Source organism: Berkeleyomyces rouxiae (genome assembly GCF_048999995.1).
Source record: "Berkeleyomyces rouxiae strain 22BRR77 chromosome Unknown BrBRR77_ptg000007l, whole genome shotgun sequence".
Classification (NCBI taxonomy): domain Eukaryota; kingdom Fungi; phylum Ascomycota; class Sordariomycetes; order Microascales; family Ceratocystidaceae; genus Berkeleyomyces; species Berkeleyomyces rouxiae.
In genome coordinates this window covers 338,372-355,506 of record NW_027396497.1, presented here as the reverse complement: position 1 = coordinate 355,506, position 17,135 = coordinate 338,372, and the positions used below count along the sequence as shown (strand labels likewise).

The window sequence follows — 17,135 nt, the reverse complement described above, 5'->3', positions numbered from 1 at the left end:
CAAAGTAGGGAGTAAAGCTCTCAGGCGAGTGGGACAAGCACAGTCGATGAGTGAGAAGTGATCACTGCTAGAGGATGAGAGGAGCGCGAGGTGGCGATGGAGAAGAGAGACAAAAGAGGAGTCACCATTGAAGCCGGGAGATCACGACTCTTTATACAGCCTTCTTCTTGCTGGGGATATATCAAGCGATATGCTAGCATCGTCTTGCTCTCGCTCTCGCTTTTCCTTTCTCCGCCGCAGCCGTTGCCGTTGCCTTTGCCATTGCCGCTCTGTCGTACATGTTGCTTCAAGGCGCACCAACATCCACCCCAGGGGGTCCTTGGACACAACTCAAGTCCGCCGCCAATCCAATTAAACGACACAACGATCTAGCTTCGCGTTTCCCGCAGAAACAACGGTAAAGCGGAAAGAGGCGGCTCCAGATTGCCACTTGGCTTTCTAGCTGAACTCTTTGATATCCAAGCACTGCATGTCCGTGAGCATACAGGTAGGCAGTTGGACTCGAGCCTCTACACTTCTTTTCTTTTTGCCGAGTTAAATGCCTTTGCTCGCCGTTCCCTTGCATTCTGTGGCCCTAATACCTGCTCCCTTTTTTTTCGTTTTCTTTTCTTCTTCTCTTGCTGTTATTACACAAAGCTGACTTCAACTCCCTGCATTGACCAAATCCTTTGGAGCCAGAAGCAACGACTTGCCATCTTTCTCCATAGCATGACAGCGAGGGACCAGAAAAAAACAACAAAGAAACGGTGGATTTAAGCTTGGCTGTTTAAGCCTTAGTTTAGCCTTGTCTATCTAATCCAGAGCAAACATCCGCGACTAGCCTTCAGCGTGGGCTGATGTGATGTATCAATCCCAGGCAACGTCGACTGTGAAAACCCCCCGTACCTAGTTGAAAGATGCCTAACAACAGCATGCGCTTAGAAACAAACCATGACCCCAGGGTAAACAGCTAGCAGAAACCTTGAACTGCATTTGTTTTGTTCTTTTTGTTTCCCACTCGCTTAGACAGGCGGTTGTTTTCAGCCCGGCCCGAGCTTTATTCAGGGTCTTGTCGATTGATTACCTTGTCTCCAGCTCCAGCTCTCGGTGAGTTTTTCTTTCACATATAACCAACCATGTAGTTATTCCTTTTTGGAAAGCAATTGGGTATGATCAGGTAGCTAGCAGAAGAGGATGCTACATCCGTGCACAAGCAAACATCAATCCTTGTCTGTAACATTAAGGTAGTGCTTCTTTCTTCTTGCTTCCCATATTTTGCTAACCAGTGGTACCTCGTATTTGCGAACGCCTCTTTTCTTGGTCACTCGGTCGAGCACATGTGTGAGAGATACTACGCTTCAGAGTTGTTCCCAAAGGATAACTTTCAGATACTAACCATGCCACCTTCTCCCTGGTGAATAGTATTTTACATAACAAGCACATACGACACGACCATTGAGACCTCAAATCCTCAGTCAGCAGGCCCATCTTGGGCTGCATATTGTTTCCTTTTTTTCTCCGTCTTTCTGCCGGCGCTCGCAGAAATTGTCGATCAGTTTCAGTTGTCACAACTTGCACCCAACTCTCATAGTCTTGCTACACCCCGCACATCACAGAAGCACTTACTCTAGGTAAGCTTCTAGCCAAGACCTAGTGCGAGCCGATAGGGGACTGCCGCATTTCAGCTCAGCCAGCATTGGTGATCCTGTAAAATTAGAGGCTACGCCAAGCACACAGTAGCTGGCTCCCGTATCAACGACGGCCAACAGAGCTAAGAGCTACAAGTGCAACCACAAGCCTGATGCGTTGTTCTCGCCAATTTTAAAGTCTCTACTATTCGTTTTTGCCAGTTCCAAAAAAGACATGCAAGTCGGTCGGTACCTTGACAGCCTGACGTGCATCATACGGTGGTTCTTATATAATGTAGTACCACCTCTTAGTCATATGCGATATGAGACGTTGAAAAGACGCTGTCAAGAAGGCGGCACTCCCAGAGTTCCCGAGTGTAAGAATTCCCTCACCGTTGCCCTGCTTTGACAAGAGCTTGAGGAACTGACAACAGAGCCATACTACGGAATGGCTGTATGTAGCAACTATATCCCGGATAGCCAAAGGTGGTTGGAGACCGCAAGGTGCACAGTATCAGCTACGATAAGCTGGAAGTGGTTGGCTTGTGCGACTATTTTGGCATTGAGCCCCCTTTTTTATGTTTATTGAGGTTAGCCCAGGGGAACTAGCGGCCCCGAGGTGTGACACGCAGCAATCAGTCTGTCCTCCGTATGTGATTACAGCTCAGCCTTGTTAGATCACATCTCGGCCTCTTGAAAAATACGGCTCAGGTTTACTGCGACAAGACCTTCGTTTAGGTCTGTCCACAGGCTCCAACGTCACCGCTCTTTAAAGTCCCCAGAAACAAGTGCGCCTAGACTCTAGATACAGGCATATAGACCCATCCACATCCACATGTCGACTTCACAGAACGAGGCTCTTGGGCACGGCCCCGTCAATCCTTTCCCTCGTTCCCACGGCTGTTCTATATTTAACCTCTACATGCAAACACACGCATTTATATACATGCAAATAGCGTGTATACTTGCTTGAATATGCACAGGCACATGTACATACTTACACTCCTCTCACGCCTCTGTATGTCTCAGTTGTGATGCCGGCGGCAGCCGTTCCCGCCACTTCAAAGCCGTCAACCAGGATGGATTCTGTCTGTGTCTTGTCTTACAGGGACCGGAAAGCTCCTTTGGAGTGAATATTAGGGCAACACAATAACACAATAACCCATCCTCCCCCTCCCCCCAATTGCAGATCCTGTTCCCAGCGCGGGGTTCTTTTCATCTTCTTATTCTCCTCCTTGGGCTGCTGGTTACGAAAAAGGATATCCTTTCAGGGCTCTGGAAGAAACGATATCAAATTGGCCCGACTAGAGGCAGACACTAATGCTCTCTCCCTCTTTCTCGATCAGCGCTTTTTCAGGCGAGTGTGACACAAGGGTCGATCAATGTTTTGTTTGGTTTTGGCACGAACCCTAAAATTAAGTTTCTCAGCTCTTCCCTTTCAATCCTTCACTTTTATACAGGCACACATGCATTCAACATTCCAACTCACAAAAGCCTTTCAGCTCAAGAAAAAAAAGAAGCTAAAATGGCCTCAAAATGCCTTTCTTTTCCTTTTTCCTTGCCACTACATGCAACTTTCTTTTCTGGCCTAGAGCCCGACACGACATGGCCACAACACCCCCTCCTCCCTGTCACCTATCATCCATATCTATCCATGTCTACAGGGTCGCTACATATACGAAGAGAGACTCTCTCTCTTCTCCGCCAAAGATGCATATCCGTACATGCATCATCGTACTTGACCCGCCAGTACCAAGAAACCCCCGAGATCAGAACCCCAGGGTCCCGTCCAAGCAACCCAATGCAAAAAAAACAAAAAAAAAAAGAATGCATGGCTACAGCCTATTCTAGTAACTAGACAACTAGCAACGAGCGCTTGTATGCTTGCCCATGCGTCCATAAATAAAAACGGCCTAGAACACCCACCCAATCCAATGAAATGCAACAGTACCGCTTGAGCTGAGCAAAGCCTCACCTGTACCACTGCATTATTTTATTTTTTTCCTTCTGCCGCCCGGGGGGGGGGGGGAAGGGAAGGGGAACAGGGAAGATGGATGAGCGTGAGAAGGCAATGAGAAAAAAAAGAGAAAAAGAAAAAGGAAAGAAGAAGGGAAAAAGAAGACTTGCTAACTACGCAAGGCTACGCAAGGTGTGAAGCAAGGTTGATGGGAAAGTATCAATCACCAGTTACTGGAGTAGAAAGTAGAACAAGGACGAGACCTACAAAGGCTTGTCCCCACTTTGAAAAACTTGGCGAAATTCTTAACACCGTGGTAATCATCGCTTTAACTTAAACCACGACAGCTCTTCAACGAAATAACTTTAGAACGCCTTTTTTGTGACATTGCATGCTCCAATCACTAGAGAAGTCAGAATTATATTTCTGGAAGCAGAAAAAAAGCGGTGGTTGCGCTTTCACAGGAAGAAACATCGGCGATGTCCATTGCGAAGAAGGCCCAGATAAACCACAAGACTTCACCCGTATACTTCAAACCGCCAACAAAACTTCCACGCCAAAGGCCAAACTCCAATATGGATATCCAGAGAAGTGCAATCCGTTCAACAATCGATCTATCATGTCAACCTTTAATAATGAACGCCTAATTGCGTGGGAACCCCTTCAGAAAATTTAGACCGTTCTGATCCCCGAGAAACCGACCAACCTGATGTTTCTTTATATTACACAGGCAAATGGAAAGCTTTTGAAAGTTAAAGAGTTGCCACTGATAAAGAGATGATCAAGCTACATCAATATCAAGCCCGCATTAAATACATCGGGCCATTGCATGGGTTATGGCGTTTCCAAGTTCATGCAGGTTTCGTAATTCCAGCTGATTATCACTGTAAATATCACGAACCTCTTCCGGGCTTCATAACTTTCTTTGTCGAAACACTGGCGGAATTCTGAAGGAATGTATTCATGCGGAAGACTTTCTTCTCCAAGATGCCGTGAATAATTCAGATGGTAGACTTGAACTCCGTCGTTGCATCGAGAAAATATAGATGGAGATTTTACAGCCTCTGATTTTGAGGTGAATCACCTCATTAGAGAAAAGATCGTAAATCTGCCCCGAGCTTTGGGTTAGTATATCAAATCTTGCAGAGTAGAAGCAGAGCTTGAACTTCGTACAAAGAACATACGAATTGAATTTCATGTGGTTGAGAAAACTCTACATAAAGATGCATCATCATCCAATCCCATGGTGGTTTGGTCACTAGTGGGGATAAACTTGTGGCAACTTACTTGTTGTGGTGATACGCAGTCTCAGCCACTCAGCCACACCACGTGACCTCGCCCCACATATCACCTAGCATACTATCACAAATTTCCTCTAGAAAACTTGAATAAACTGTTCTCCATGCAAAATCACTACAACATTACTGTACAACTTCAAGTTCTCTCCCGCTCCTCCGGAAGACATGTTAGGGTTACCCGGGGTTGACATTAATAAACACTAACAACACACCTACACACACACACACACACACACACATAGCACGGTCACGATCACGATCTCGATCTCGATCAACTAAGGGCAGCATTAAAGACTTTGGCGCAAATTTTGGAGTGTATTCTCTGCACGAAGATACTACCAAGCACAAGCAAAAGTGCGAATGCAAGAACCCACAATCCCAACTGAAGTCGACAGGTAAAAAACATCAAAAATAAAACAAGAACAAAGAAAAAAACCAGACAAAAGCCAAGAGGAAGCAAAAAAGAAGAAGAAAAAAAAACAAAAAAGGAAAAATAGACAAACAGACAGAAATGATGAACGCATTACTTTTCCTTAAGTTATCCCAGCAATTTTTCTACCCGTCATCAACGTCATCAACTTTCCCTTTCAACGAAACACGCGTGCGCGGAGAAGGAAGAAGGAGTAAATAAAAGAACAACACGAATAATAAAAGAAAAAAAGGACATGAGGAGGGTGAGGTGTGAGCCAAGGGCAGCGCCATGGACAAACACATACAAACACACACACAGAGAGAAAGGAGGTGAAAGAGGAAGAGACAAGTGCCGAGGAAAACGAAACAGAGCGCGGATGCCAGAGATATAAGATGAGAAAAGTATCAACAGCTCAATTGCCAGCTTTAGTTGCCAGCCTCCCGTCTACGCGAAGGCACCCACTTGCCAGCGCCGCCAGTCGACAACGGCTTGACAGCAGGGTCGCTTGCAGCAATTGGCGTCGCAGTGCGGCTAGAGCCGTCGCGCGACAGAGGAGCGCCGCCGCGCTGGCCGCCACGGGCCGAGCTAGCACTCCAGGACTCGCTGGACGCGGCCTCCTTGGCCCGCCACGAGCTGTTGTTCGTCTCGGGCTTAGGGGTGTCGTTGATAGTGCGGGACTGCAAGTTAAGACGGGGACGGCCAGAGGGATGGGCCTCGTCGCGAGGTCCAGCGGCAGGTCGCATGGGCATGCGACGCTCTGTCTGTGGGCTGTCGGCAGGGACAGTGGCTTCAGCTGCGGCTTTGTTGGCTTCCCGCTCGCGCCAACTGCCTCCAGGAACGTTAGTGCGGGTAAGTAGGGGCTGTCCTGCGGGTCTCCGTCCTTCGACAGGAGAGGCAACCTCAGCTGCAGCTTGTTTGCGACGAGCCATGGCCTCTTCCTCGCGACGTTGCTGCATAGCAGCCTTCTCGGCCATCTCTTCGCGTTCGCGAATGCGCTGTTCTCTGAGGCGGTGCATCTCCTCGCGCTCAGCAGCAGCACGACGTTCGCGCTCCTCCTTCTCGCGAGCAGCCTTCTCCTCGGCTTCATGGAGCTCACGCTCCTTCTGCTCGCGTTCACGCTTCTCACGAAGCTTCTTCTCACGGTACTCCTTCTTGCGAGCAGTGATCTGGCGCTCAAGCTCACGTTCGGCGTCACGGCGACGACGCTCAAACTCGTCACGGCGTCTTTCATGAAGAGATGCACGGAACTCCTCGTAGTAGGGCATGATACGGCCAAGACGATTCTTCAGCTCGACGCTGAGCTTGTGCTTTTCCTCGGCCTCGGCGAGGGTCTGGGCCTTGAAACGCTCGTAAGCATCAGTGTCACTCTTGATCTGAGCCTCGTAATCGGCAGACAGCTTCTTGGCCTCCATCTTACGGAAAGCACGCTCCAAGTGATCCAGGCGCTTAGCAGTGACGCGCATCTTCTGGCTAATGTCGTTCTTTTCACGCTCGAGCTGAACAAGCTTGAGTCTGCGGATGTCGTTGCTGTCAACGTTATCCAAGTCACCGAGTTCTTCAAGAGCATCAGGAGCAATGTTGAGATCGGCAAGCTGCTTCTGAACCTCCTCGCGACGGACACGGTCGCGCTCGGCCTTCATGCGGCGCTCCTCACGCTCTCTCTGTTCAGTGGCCAGGCGGCGGGCCTCGGCCTCTTGCAGTTGCTGCTCCAGCAGGCGCTTCTGGGTGGCAGCCTCCTTATCCTTCTTAGCCTGCTGCTCAAAGGCAGCGTCATTGCGCTTCTGGATGACATCGCGACGAGAGAGAACCTCAAGGTGCTCAGCCTCGGCACCCTCACGGGCACGCTTCAGAGCAGCGTCACGGGCGGCAATGCGAGCCTGGCTGAATTCAGGGTCAATGTAATAGCAAGTAGTGTACAGAGACTTGGCCAGGCGGGTAAGCTGAGAGCGGATGATGTCGGAGGGGGTGCTCTGTAGACGCTGGATAGCACCCTCAGACTCGGCAGAGCCAGCGGAAGAACCAGAGTGGGTGGCCTTAGCAGAAGAGAAGACATCGTTGTCGAAGCTCAGAACACCAGTAGCGTGGTTCATGCGGATGGCCAGGTCACCCTTCTTGTTGCCGTTCATGATGAACTTCTCAATGGTGGAGCGGCTGACCTGGTAGGGCTCGGGGAAGTTGGCCAGCTTCTGGACAAAGTCCAGGTCAACAGTGTCGTAGACCTGAGACAGCTGCTGGAACAGACGGGTCAAGATAACCTGCTGGAGAGGCTGGATGTACTTGGCCATCTCCTCGTCCTCACCGATCTTGCTCAGAATGGGAGAAATCTTCTTGCAGATGGACAGGGGGTGGAAATCAACCTCGAGAATGTTGTAGAGCTCGCGGATCTCGGGAAGGGCACGCTTGAGCATGGACTTGGACATGGCGTCACGGAACAGGCCAGCACGGGTGGGGGCCTGGGCCATACCCAGAAGGTGAGTCAGACGAGAGTTCTTGTTCTTCTTGGCCTCATCAAAGTCAACCATTGCACCACGAGATCTGGAGGTGCTAATGACAGGAATAGCAAGAGCGGCGAGCAAAACAAACGAAGCAGCACGCTGAATGTCGGCCTCACCAACAGGCGGGTTGTCAGCCTTCTTACCCTGGCCAATGGAAACGACGATAGAGGACTGGCGGAGCAGGGTGAAGTAACGAGACCAGGCAGCAGCGTGGAACAGGTAGTTCTCGCCGACGAGGAAGATGCGGGTAAGCTTCTCGTAGTAGTTGGCCATCATGATGTTCTTAGGGGGACGCTTGCTCAGGTTAAGCAGGGTGTGAATATCCTCAACGGAGCGGAAGGCCTCTTGCCACAGCTCAAGTTCGACAGCAACGTTCAGCTGCTGGAAACGGGTCTCAAGGTGACGCTGAAGGGTCTCGGGGTCGTTCAGGTTAATGGCGTGCATCTGAGACGAGTACTTGGCGGCAGTCTGAACATGGTTGCGGAGAAGTTCGCACAGACGGCGGAACTCGGTCTTGCGGCTGTATTTGAGGCAGAAGTCAAAGGCCTGAGCAGCAGTGCTTTGGTACAGAGTCTCCAGACGGGCGTTGTTACGGAGGATGTCCAGGACAGTGCGGTACGCCTCCCAGAGGAACTTGAGCCAGGGAGTGACAATGGCACGATCAGTACGGTCACGGGACTGTTCGCCAGAGACAGTGGCAAGCATGATAGACTCGGGGGTCTCAGTGGCCTCGAGGTCATCGATGTTTGCCTCGCCAGAGGTGGCATTGGCGTCGATAGACAGCTGGATTTCGTCAGCCTTGGCCTGGGCGGAGGTGACCTTGGCAACAGCTAGCTCGATGAAGCGCTTCAGCACAAGCTAAAGGAAGTAATTATGATTAGTAAATGATTCATCCGTGGGGTATAATTTTTTCCCTGTGTCTTTGAGAATCAAGGGGTAACCGTACCTCGATAGTAGCAATGTTGGTGTTCTGGGACATGTTCTTGTACGAGTACAGAGCATCCTTGGCAAGCTTTCCCTTCTTCTGCTCAACTGACAGGTCGACGAGCAGAAGCATGACAGGCTCCAGAGAGGTGATGGCAACATTTCTGGAACGCTTGGAGGTGATGTGTTCGTGAAGTAGGGTGAGGGCGGCCGGGGCCTGGTTGACCCCGATCAGCTCGTTAGCCCGCTTAAGGACATTTTCGGGTTTTTGATGCGGCGGAGGCGGCTATGAGAATGAACACAGGTTGGGTTAGCATTGGGTCACAAAGGCCACTTTGATAGAGAGACAGGGCGACATGAACAACGGAAGATGACATGGTGGCATGGCATCACGGGTAGGTGGGTGGGTCGTATTGGAATGGTGCCCCTCGGATGGTGATGTGTCGAAGTCACAGAGGGTTTGATGGAATAAAACACATGAGACAAGGGAAGGAGAGTCTGAAGATAGATGGGATGCAGATGACGGGCAACAAGAAAGACAATAAGGGTAGGCCGGGGAAGTGACAACGGCAACAGTGGCCGCAACCGCAAACACCATCACGCTTAGGAGAAGAGAAGCACTCACCATGATGGGCAATCCTTCAGTGACCTTTGTGCAATGATATTAAAAGTCGGACTTGCCGATGGGAGATCGGGCTTTATGAGATCGGCTTTCAGACGTCGTGGAAAATCGTAGACGATATGAAGTCCTAGCCGTACAGTCGCGATCGTGAAGAAGGGCTTTCGCTTGCTTGACGGCGATCGGCTGGCTGAAGGAGGGGGAATTGGATGGTGGGATATTTTTTTTCTGGACTCTAAGAAATTTCCTGTGGGCATTTGTGTTGTGCCCCACCTTTGTTCCGGGGGGTTCAGCGGTATTTGAAACTTTCTGGGAGCTTTAAGGTTTTTGTAGGTGGTCGACTTTAGTCACGTGACCAATTGGTGGCTTTTGAGTTCTGCCATGCATTAGCCGCATTTGGGCCTTGATGTGAAATGCACCGCTTTAGGGTTGGCAACATTATGGAACAGGTCACTTCGGGGGTTGTGGGCCCACCAGAGCAACGCATGTATACCAGGGTCTGTATCATCATCAGATAACTAGGCTTCTTCAAGCTTCACGTCCAATCTGACGTCAAGTCTACACTCTTTTTCGCCATGGCAGTAAAATGCTGCATGAGGCTTAGCTTGAAAGCTCAAAATAACACGTCGTCTATGGGTATCTATTCCATATACTTTTGTATATGCAAAGTGCCAAATTCCAAACACCCGAGTCAAGTTTCATGGGACTCCATTCCACAGTTGACTGGAGCTAGTTACACACCGAGTTGACTCCTTGTGGTTAGTGACTACCCTGCAGACTTTCATGTCGTACAAGATGTGTATGTATGTATGCAGGCACTACCATTTCAAAATCTGCTTCAACAAGTGATATGGACATTACAAATACACACCTCGGCCATAGAATCTAGTTTCTCTAGAAGTTTCTTACGGTTTTCATTTTCCTGCCAAAAAGGTATCCATCTACGTGTTTGTTTTTGACTAACTGTCATGAGATGGTCGAATCAAGGTCAAGGCCGGCGATGTGTCCTAGTGACGCCACTTCGTAACTTGGCCTCGCATGCTCTATTCAATTTTACACTATGAAGCTTTTCTCGCGAAAGAAAACTTGGGCAATGTGAAAACGGCATAGTCAGAGCAGGCCACAAGTCATACATACAACATGGGCTACTAAAGGAAGGCATGTTTGCAGGAAACAGTTGGTACTAAGAATCGTTTTAAAATCACATTATTAGTCCTATTGTATGGACATGAAGAGGTCTTTTCGGATAGAGCACATGAGATTTTCATCAAGCTATCGTGTTTTTTCATGTTCCGAAAGCGTCTGAACTGACGTACAGTGCATGTCACCAGTGTCTTTCTGACTCGCTCAATCTCAATCTGACCGAGTACATTTGGGCGGCTTGGAGCCGTGTACCTTGAGTAGAGTCAATTGGTACATAGAGAATAACGGGTAACGGCTCAGATATTCGTCATCTAAAAGAGTGTCCAAAAGCGTCGTGAGTAGCTATGCTACAGAGATCATGCGAGCCTCGTTTAGGTGTTCCTGTATTGGTCATAGGCTGTTACTTTTGGAGATGAAATCGGTGAATAATGCTAACTTCCGGCTATCAAGCTTAATTCCGAGGTAGAGATGAAGTTACTAAGCAAATATCAACTCACTACATAGCAAATACACATCTTAAGGTGAAGGTGTGATGCATGTCTATGGACCGAGCCCAAACTTTCCTCCAGGCACCTGGATTTGTGTTACAGACATCTGGGCTGATGGTGCAAGGGATTGCTAGTGGGCGGTATACAGGGTCTCTTGCTGTTTGTTCCAAAACTGTTACATACACCTACCCTACGCTACAGGGCTGATCACGATCAGCTCACAGGGCTGGCTGACTTTATACGTTACTCTGTCAAGAGAAGAAATGTAGACCGGCCAGAACCAGGGTTTAGAGAAAAGAAAACCTTCCGAAGCAAAACCCAACCTTAATACAGAATTGCACTACATGGAGTGGTAGGTTGGCATCGAGATGACGAGTCCAAGCAGGTATACATTTATCACTGATGTGCATGATTGTATGTGGTTCAATCTATGTCAGAAGAGGCTGGAATGGAAACCGGCTGAATGAAGCTAAATGCCCAGTTTCAGAATTCTTGTTTGTGTTTGGTGGTGGACACGGAGCACCGACCGTCATGAGATCGAAGCAGAGGGGCGGGGCAGGAGCGCATACAAGTAAAGATATGTGTGTATGCATGTGTGGGCTCTTTCATTGGTAGCAGAGAAAAGCATTCGAGAGAAAACAAAGCGACGGTATCACAGGGTGTTCAGAGCGACAAGTTTCACCTCCAGATAACCAGAGGGAGGCAAACATGGCCCTGAGATTTGGTCACGGCATATAGAAGCAGGCTCACAGCTTCAAACACCGCAGATATAGCGGCATATTGTTGCTCTCTGTAGATAGGCTGCAGACCAAGTCTTCAGGAACAGAGTGGTATTTGCCGAGGGACAAAGTTGCAGACGCCAGGCACCGCAGAGACTGCACAGCATGACATGTAGAATCGGCCAAGTGCTGTGGGTGTGGCCCAGTTATCTGCCACTTGTTTTCTCGTCTTTTAGCCAGATCTCCGTCGCTGTTTCTCACCGTGAAAGATTTAGACGTTGAAGACAAAATCAAAACAAAACAGCACCGGGCAAATGCAAATGTCGAGAGCAATCAATGTAGACACGAAGTCTGGGACGGGGCATCTGTCTCGCCACAGGGCCCAGGCTGAGATCAGGGGCTAGCAGGTTAGAATGTGGAAATACATATATAGTAATGCAACCAACTAGTTAAGTTAATGCAAAGTAGTTGGGGCCATACTGGGACAAGCGCTGGCATGAGTGAGTGTGAGTGATTGTAAGGTTCACGCTAAGGGCAAGCAAGACCGACTATGACGACTCCAGAAACAAGACCGAAGCTAGCAGACCGATACCGATACTATTGAGCAGGGGAGAACTCAGGACTCAGCCAGAGCCAAAAACGAAGACGGGCCGGGAGACATTTTTGCCAGACGGGCCAACTAGCTCAAGTTCAAGGAGAGACGCGGGAGAGACTGAGGACTGAGGAGCAGAGGTCAGTGGGCTGGAGACTCTGGGCGCTGTGTGTGTATGTATGTACATATGTGTGAATGAATGAATGTAGCTTGTACTTGTACCAGACACAGTGCGAGTCCGAGTGTAGGATAGCGACGATGTGACACTGGCCCCTGGAGACTGCAGAGAGAGGAAGGAGGGATATATACTTGTGTTACTTGCATCTTTCTCTATCTGCAAATGATGCTAAAAGTGTAGTTGTATACTGATTGAGAAAAAGTCAAAGACACTGGAAGACAAGGCACTGAAAACCGGTAAACCAGCCAGCCCCTCAAAAAAGGGCCAATTCAGAGAGCAAGCAAAGAGTATGGAAGAAAAGAAAAAAAAACCCCCCAAAGCCAAAGGGAGAGAAAGACGGCCGGCACGGGGTACAGACAAGATACGGGCACAGTGCTCTGCTGGGCTCCGGGTACGGTGTGGGGCAAATGCAGGCTTCCTCCTTCCTGATGTAATTTCTTAGCAGAGGGAAGGAAGGGAAAGAAGTGGGCTAGTGGACGAACTGGCAGACGGGACCAAAGAAGGCAGGTAATGCGCGCGCAGCTTCCTCTTGCAGCTTTCTCAAGCTCCTGCTTATTTCGCTACAGGCAGTTTACATTTGCAGTTTTTTTTTTTCTTCTTGTTGGAGAGGAAGTCGCGGACTCGAGCAGATGCCATGTGTACTGCGCATGTTTTGCAGATGCCGCCTGTTTGCTTAGTCATGCCACATAACAACAGCGAGAGACGCACAGCTCACGGGGCATAACCAACCAACCAACCAAACAATGCTATAGTTGACTAGTTATGCAATATGATAACTAGCTATTACACACTTGTATGGGTGTACATCTTTTCTCAGCACAGGCGGCCTTCTAGCTGTTACACGCACCCGTTCGACTTGCCACCGCACAAGGGCTTTGTGCAGAGGGAGACAAGAAGAGAGAGAGAGAGAAGCGAGCGCTGCCGGCAAAGCAACGCAAAGCAACACAAAGCACAGCAAAGCAGTGGGCGCAGCGAAGAAGAAGCAAGGTGGCGGCCATTGGCCCTCGTTAAGCGAACACGTAGTTTGTCCAGTTGGTTCCAGTGAAGGCCAAGTTGCCAGTTGCCAGTTCCATCCATCCACCGCACACGCTCTAATGTCTTGGGGCTAAACACCACCCAGCACCCAGCACTCTGTCTTCCAGTTTATGGTGTCTGTGTCCCCCCCCTGGGGTCGCACCCCTGTCTGCTCTCATTTCACCAAATCCTTCCTTGTCATGTTGTGGTGTTATGGGCTTCTTCTTGCCGGGGACCTGTCTTGTTCTGGCATTTGACTTGTTGATGAGCTTGGGCTTGGGCGTGGGCGTGCCCGTCCGTCTCTCCGTCCCTAGCCTGAGCTGTGGCTTTGGCCTCCATCCGTGTGTATGTGCGGGTATGTGTGTTACTTTGCTACTTGTACGAGCGCAGCTGTGTTGTGTTGTGTGCAGGCTGTTGTTTTGGTGTTCAGCAATGTTTGGGGCGCCATCTTGCGTGCAGCACGAGACGAGGCATTGATTCTACAGTTATTACACGGTTGTGTGCTGGCCGCACGAGGAGCGCTGGAGCTGGAGTCGGTCTTTCTAAACCGCGACTTCACAGTGGGCGGCGTAGATGCGAGATAGCGTGAGACGAGGTTTTAGTAGAGGAGAGCAGTTAGAGTAGACCACAGTAGACCACAGTAGCTCTTCGGTCTCTTTGACCTTTGCTTGTTCCTGCTTTCTGGTCCGTACCGCATTTGCCTGGCCAGCCGGACCCCATTCCCTCGCCGCGAACGGATGCGGAATGCTGCGCTGTGATTGGCTGGGTGCGCGAATTCTCCTTTTATGGTGCTGCTCCAGGCCCTTTTTCTTCTGCTTTTTCTTTTTCTTTTTTCCTTTCCTCAAGCTGTTGGGTTTCGATTTTCCTCTTTTTTTTGTCAATTCTTCTCACCGGAATTTTATTCAAGCTATTTCTCTTCTCGTTGAAATCTAGCTTCAACGTCCTGCTTGTTTTTTTTTTTTTTTTTTTAAATATTTCACAGGAGGAGAAATACCATCAAAGAAGAAAAAAAAACGCACACCAAAGCCGCTCTGCTCATTGCCAAAATCGCTCGCATCACTTCACGCATTTCCATCGCATCGAACTAAACTCCATCGAGACTCACTTCATTCTTCCACGCCATTATTTTCCCCCCTCGCGACGACCGCTATTTCCGACGACTTGCTCTCTCCTTTTGAAGAATCCCAATTGACGCGACGACTCGACGACGCCCATCTCCCAGACCAAAAAAAAGCCACCATCACCACCACTTCTCCGTCCCCGCTGCCCACCATGCCTCAGTACACCTCGCGCGATGTCGGCGACGCGTCCCAGATCAAAAAGACCAAGCAGTCGATGGCCGATCTCAAGCTTCGCCGTTTGATGGAGCTGAACAACCGCCTTCGTGAAGATCTCGACCGCGAGCGCATCGCTGTCAGCGTAGCTTCCAAGAGGTGAGCCGGTCCCTTTCTCGCTCTCCCGTCCTCTTTTGTGCTCTGCTAACATCTTTCTCTCTCTCTCTAGCATCGTCTCCTACTGCAACAGCACACGAGACTACATGGTCCCGTCGGTATGGGGGACCGTACCACGCGGCGAAGATCCCTATGCTCCCCAACAGAGCGGCGGCTGCTGTGTGGTGATGTGAAGACCGACAACGACAACCTATTTTCTTTTTTCTTTTCTGTTTCTGTCAAGACGAATACAACGAATTCTCTCTCCCTCTCTCTCCTCTCCCCTCCCTTGGACCAGAGACAGGACTGGGTGCAAGAAAACCGACACACACAGTCGCCCTTGGCCTTGTCGGAACGCCTTTCTCGCCATCTCCCCTCTCTCCCGATGAGACGTCGCCAAATCAACGAGGCATGCACCGGTTCTCATGATGCCGCCGTTCCGCCGCCTGCGACGTCGTTTTCTGCTCATCCACTTTTCTCTCGCACGCTTGTCCCCGTAAAATCCCGCTTTGCTCTTGAGCTCCTCGCACACCCACCGGGACAAGCGGCCGGCGCTGCGTACTGCCACTCACTTTTGGTCTTCTCCTCCTCCAGCTGTCTCTCCGGATCCCCCATCTTGTCCTCTTCCATCTATAGTCTCCTGTTTGTCTCTTGATTTGCGTCCGTTGGTCATTGTTTTTTTTTTTTTTTTTCATTATGATTGGCCATCTTCTGTCCTGCTCTTCTCTTCCTCTTTCTCCTGTTGACTGCCACATCTCTCTCTTCTCTTCGGACTTACGGTGGTGATGTGCTCCCTCGTTCTCTTCTTCCCTTCTGGCGTTTCCCTTGGTGGAATTCCTCGTTGTTTCCCCCTCTACTTTCTGGCCCTCGTTTTCTCCCCCATCATCACCAATCTGCGATTTTTCTGTGTGATTTACTCTTGACCTTTTTTTATTACTTTTTGTGTCCGCCATCGTCAAATACCATTTATCTTCGTTTTTTTTTTCTTCTTCTACTTCTTTCCTCTCTAGGCTCAACTTATTTATTTCCTTAATTTTTTCTTCCTCTCCTAATTTTTTTTCTTCCAGTCTAATGTAAACTACTGCCTCGGAACCTCCTTTTTGAAATGGGCGTGTGTAAGTTAGTCGGCCTCGCTCTCTCTTCTCACATCAAGCGTTGCCACAGCTGTCAGGTCGGCTGATGTGCCTGCATGCAGCATGAGCTCAACCTTGGCTCACCGTGTCTTTCTGGCTATTTTCATCATCTTACTCAATAAAAATGGAACCCTATTCGAAAGCATAATGTCTCTCTCTATCTATCTCTCTCCGGTCTACATCTTGCCCCGTGCCAAATGCCCATTATGCGTCTATGCCAAAAGCATGCAAGCTGCACGTTGGAAAGACCAAGAGCCCACTCGGAACAACAGGGGAAGGGAGGGGGGCCTGTGGAGATTAGTACTTTATATTACTCTCTCCATCTGCTGGAGATAAGGAATGAGACACTCCGCTTAGGGTCCAGACCAACAACCTCAACTAGGGTTGCTGTACTTTGGATCTCTCTCGTTTCCCAGCTCAACGGAATGTCGAGCATATTCCCATGAATTGCACTTTGCTTTGATACATGCGGATAATTCCTTTTGCTTCAAAATAAGATAACTAACTAGTTACTAATCTAGATACCAAACTTCTACATCATCTCCTCCCCCTCGTTTAATACATAATATAAAAATGTCGGCTGGACCTGCACCTCTGCCACCGGCTCTCAGCCTCACCCACCCGCCCATCCTGCCTCGGATCACCATCCAATTCTGCACGCAATGCAAATGGATGCTGCGCGCCGCATATGTATGTTTTATTTTTTATTTTTCTTCACAAAACCCTACTAACCCTTTTCCCTTCTCTCCCCCCTCCCCCTTAAAGTTTGCCCAAGAACTTTTATCAACCTTCGCCACAGCCCTAGGCGAAGTCGCGCTCCAGCCAAGCACAGGCGGCGTGTTTATCGTGAGCATAGAGTGCAACATGCCTGACTCCGCCACCACGCTCTCCCGCGTTCTCTGGGACCGCAAAGTCGACGGCGGCTTCCCCGAGACAAAAGAACTCAAGCGCCGCGTGCGTGACGTCATCCAGCCCGGCCGCGACCTCGGACACAATGACCGCGTCAAGACGGCCGCAGCTGAGCCTGGTACGCCCGAGGGGCCTGCTGGGACTGGTGGGCAGAGTGCACTTGCACCCACAGCCGGCGATTGTGCATCTGGAGATTGCTAGCTCTGACGTCCATGTT

General features: G+C 49.7%; 3 protein-coding genes across 3 annotated transcripts; 2 read left to right on the top strand and 1 right to left on the bottom strand.

Moving 5' to 3' along the window:
• Positions 1 to 5,699: 5,699 nt before the first annotated feature.
• Positions 5,700 to 9,321, bottom strand: BROUX77_005876 (uncharacterized protein; the record flags this gene model as incomplete). Its single annotated transcript, XM_073750798.1, has 3 exons — positions 5,700 to 8,627; positions 8,716 to 8,979; positions 9,319 to 9,321. The coding sequence occupies 3 exons, from the start codon at positions 9,319 to 9,321 to the stop codon at positions 5,700 to 5,702; spliced, it is 3,195 nt and encodes a 1,064-aa protein (XP_073603746.1).
• A 5,397-nt stretch (positions 9,322 to 14,718) lies between these two features.
• On the top strand, positions 14,719 to 15,070 carry BROUX77_005875 (uncharacterized protein; the record flags this gene model as incomplete). The annotated part of the gene is made up of 2 exons (XM_073750796.1): positions 14,719 to 14,879; positions 14,950 to 15,070. The coding sequence occupies 2 exons, from the start codon at positions 14,719 to 14,721 to the stop codon at positions 15,068 to 15,070; spliced, it is 282 nt and encodes a 93-aa protein (XP_073603745.1).
• A 1,512-nt stretch (positions 15,071 to 16,582) lies between these two features.
• Positions 16,583 to 17,119, top strand: BROUX77_005874 (uncharacterized protein; the record flags this gene model as incomplete). Its single annotated transcript, XM_073750795.1, has 2 exons — positions 16,583 to 16,699; positions 16,775 to 17,119. 2 exons carry the CDS (start codon positions 16,583 to 16,585, stop codon positions 17,117 to 17,119), a joined length of 462 nt encoding a protein of 153 aa, XP_073603744.1.
• Positions 17,120 to 17,135: the final 16 nt, after the last annotated feature.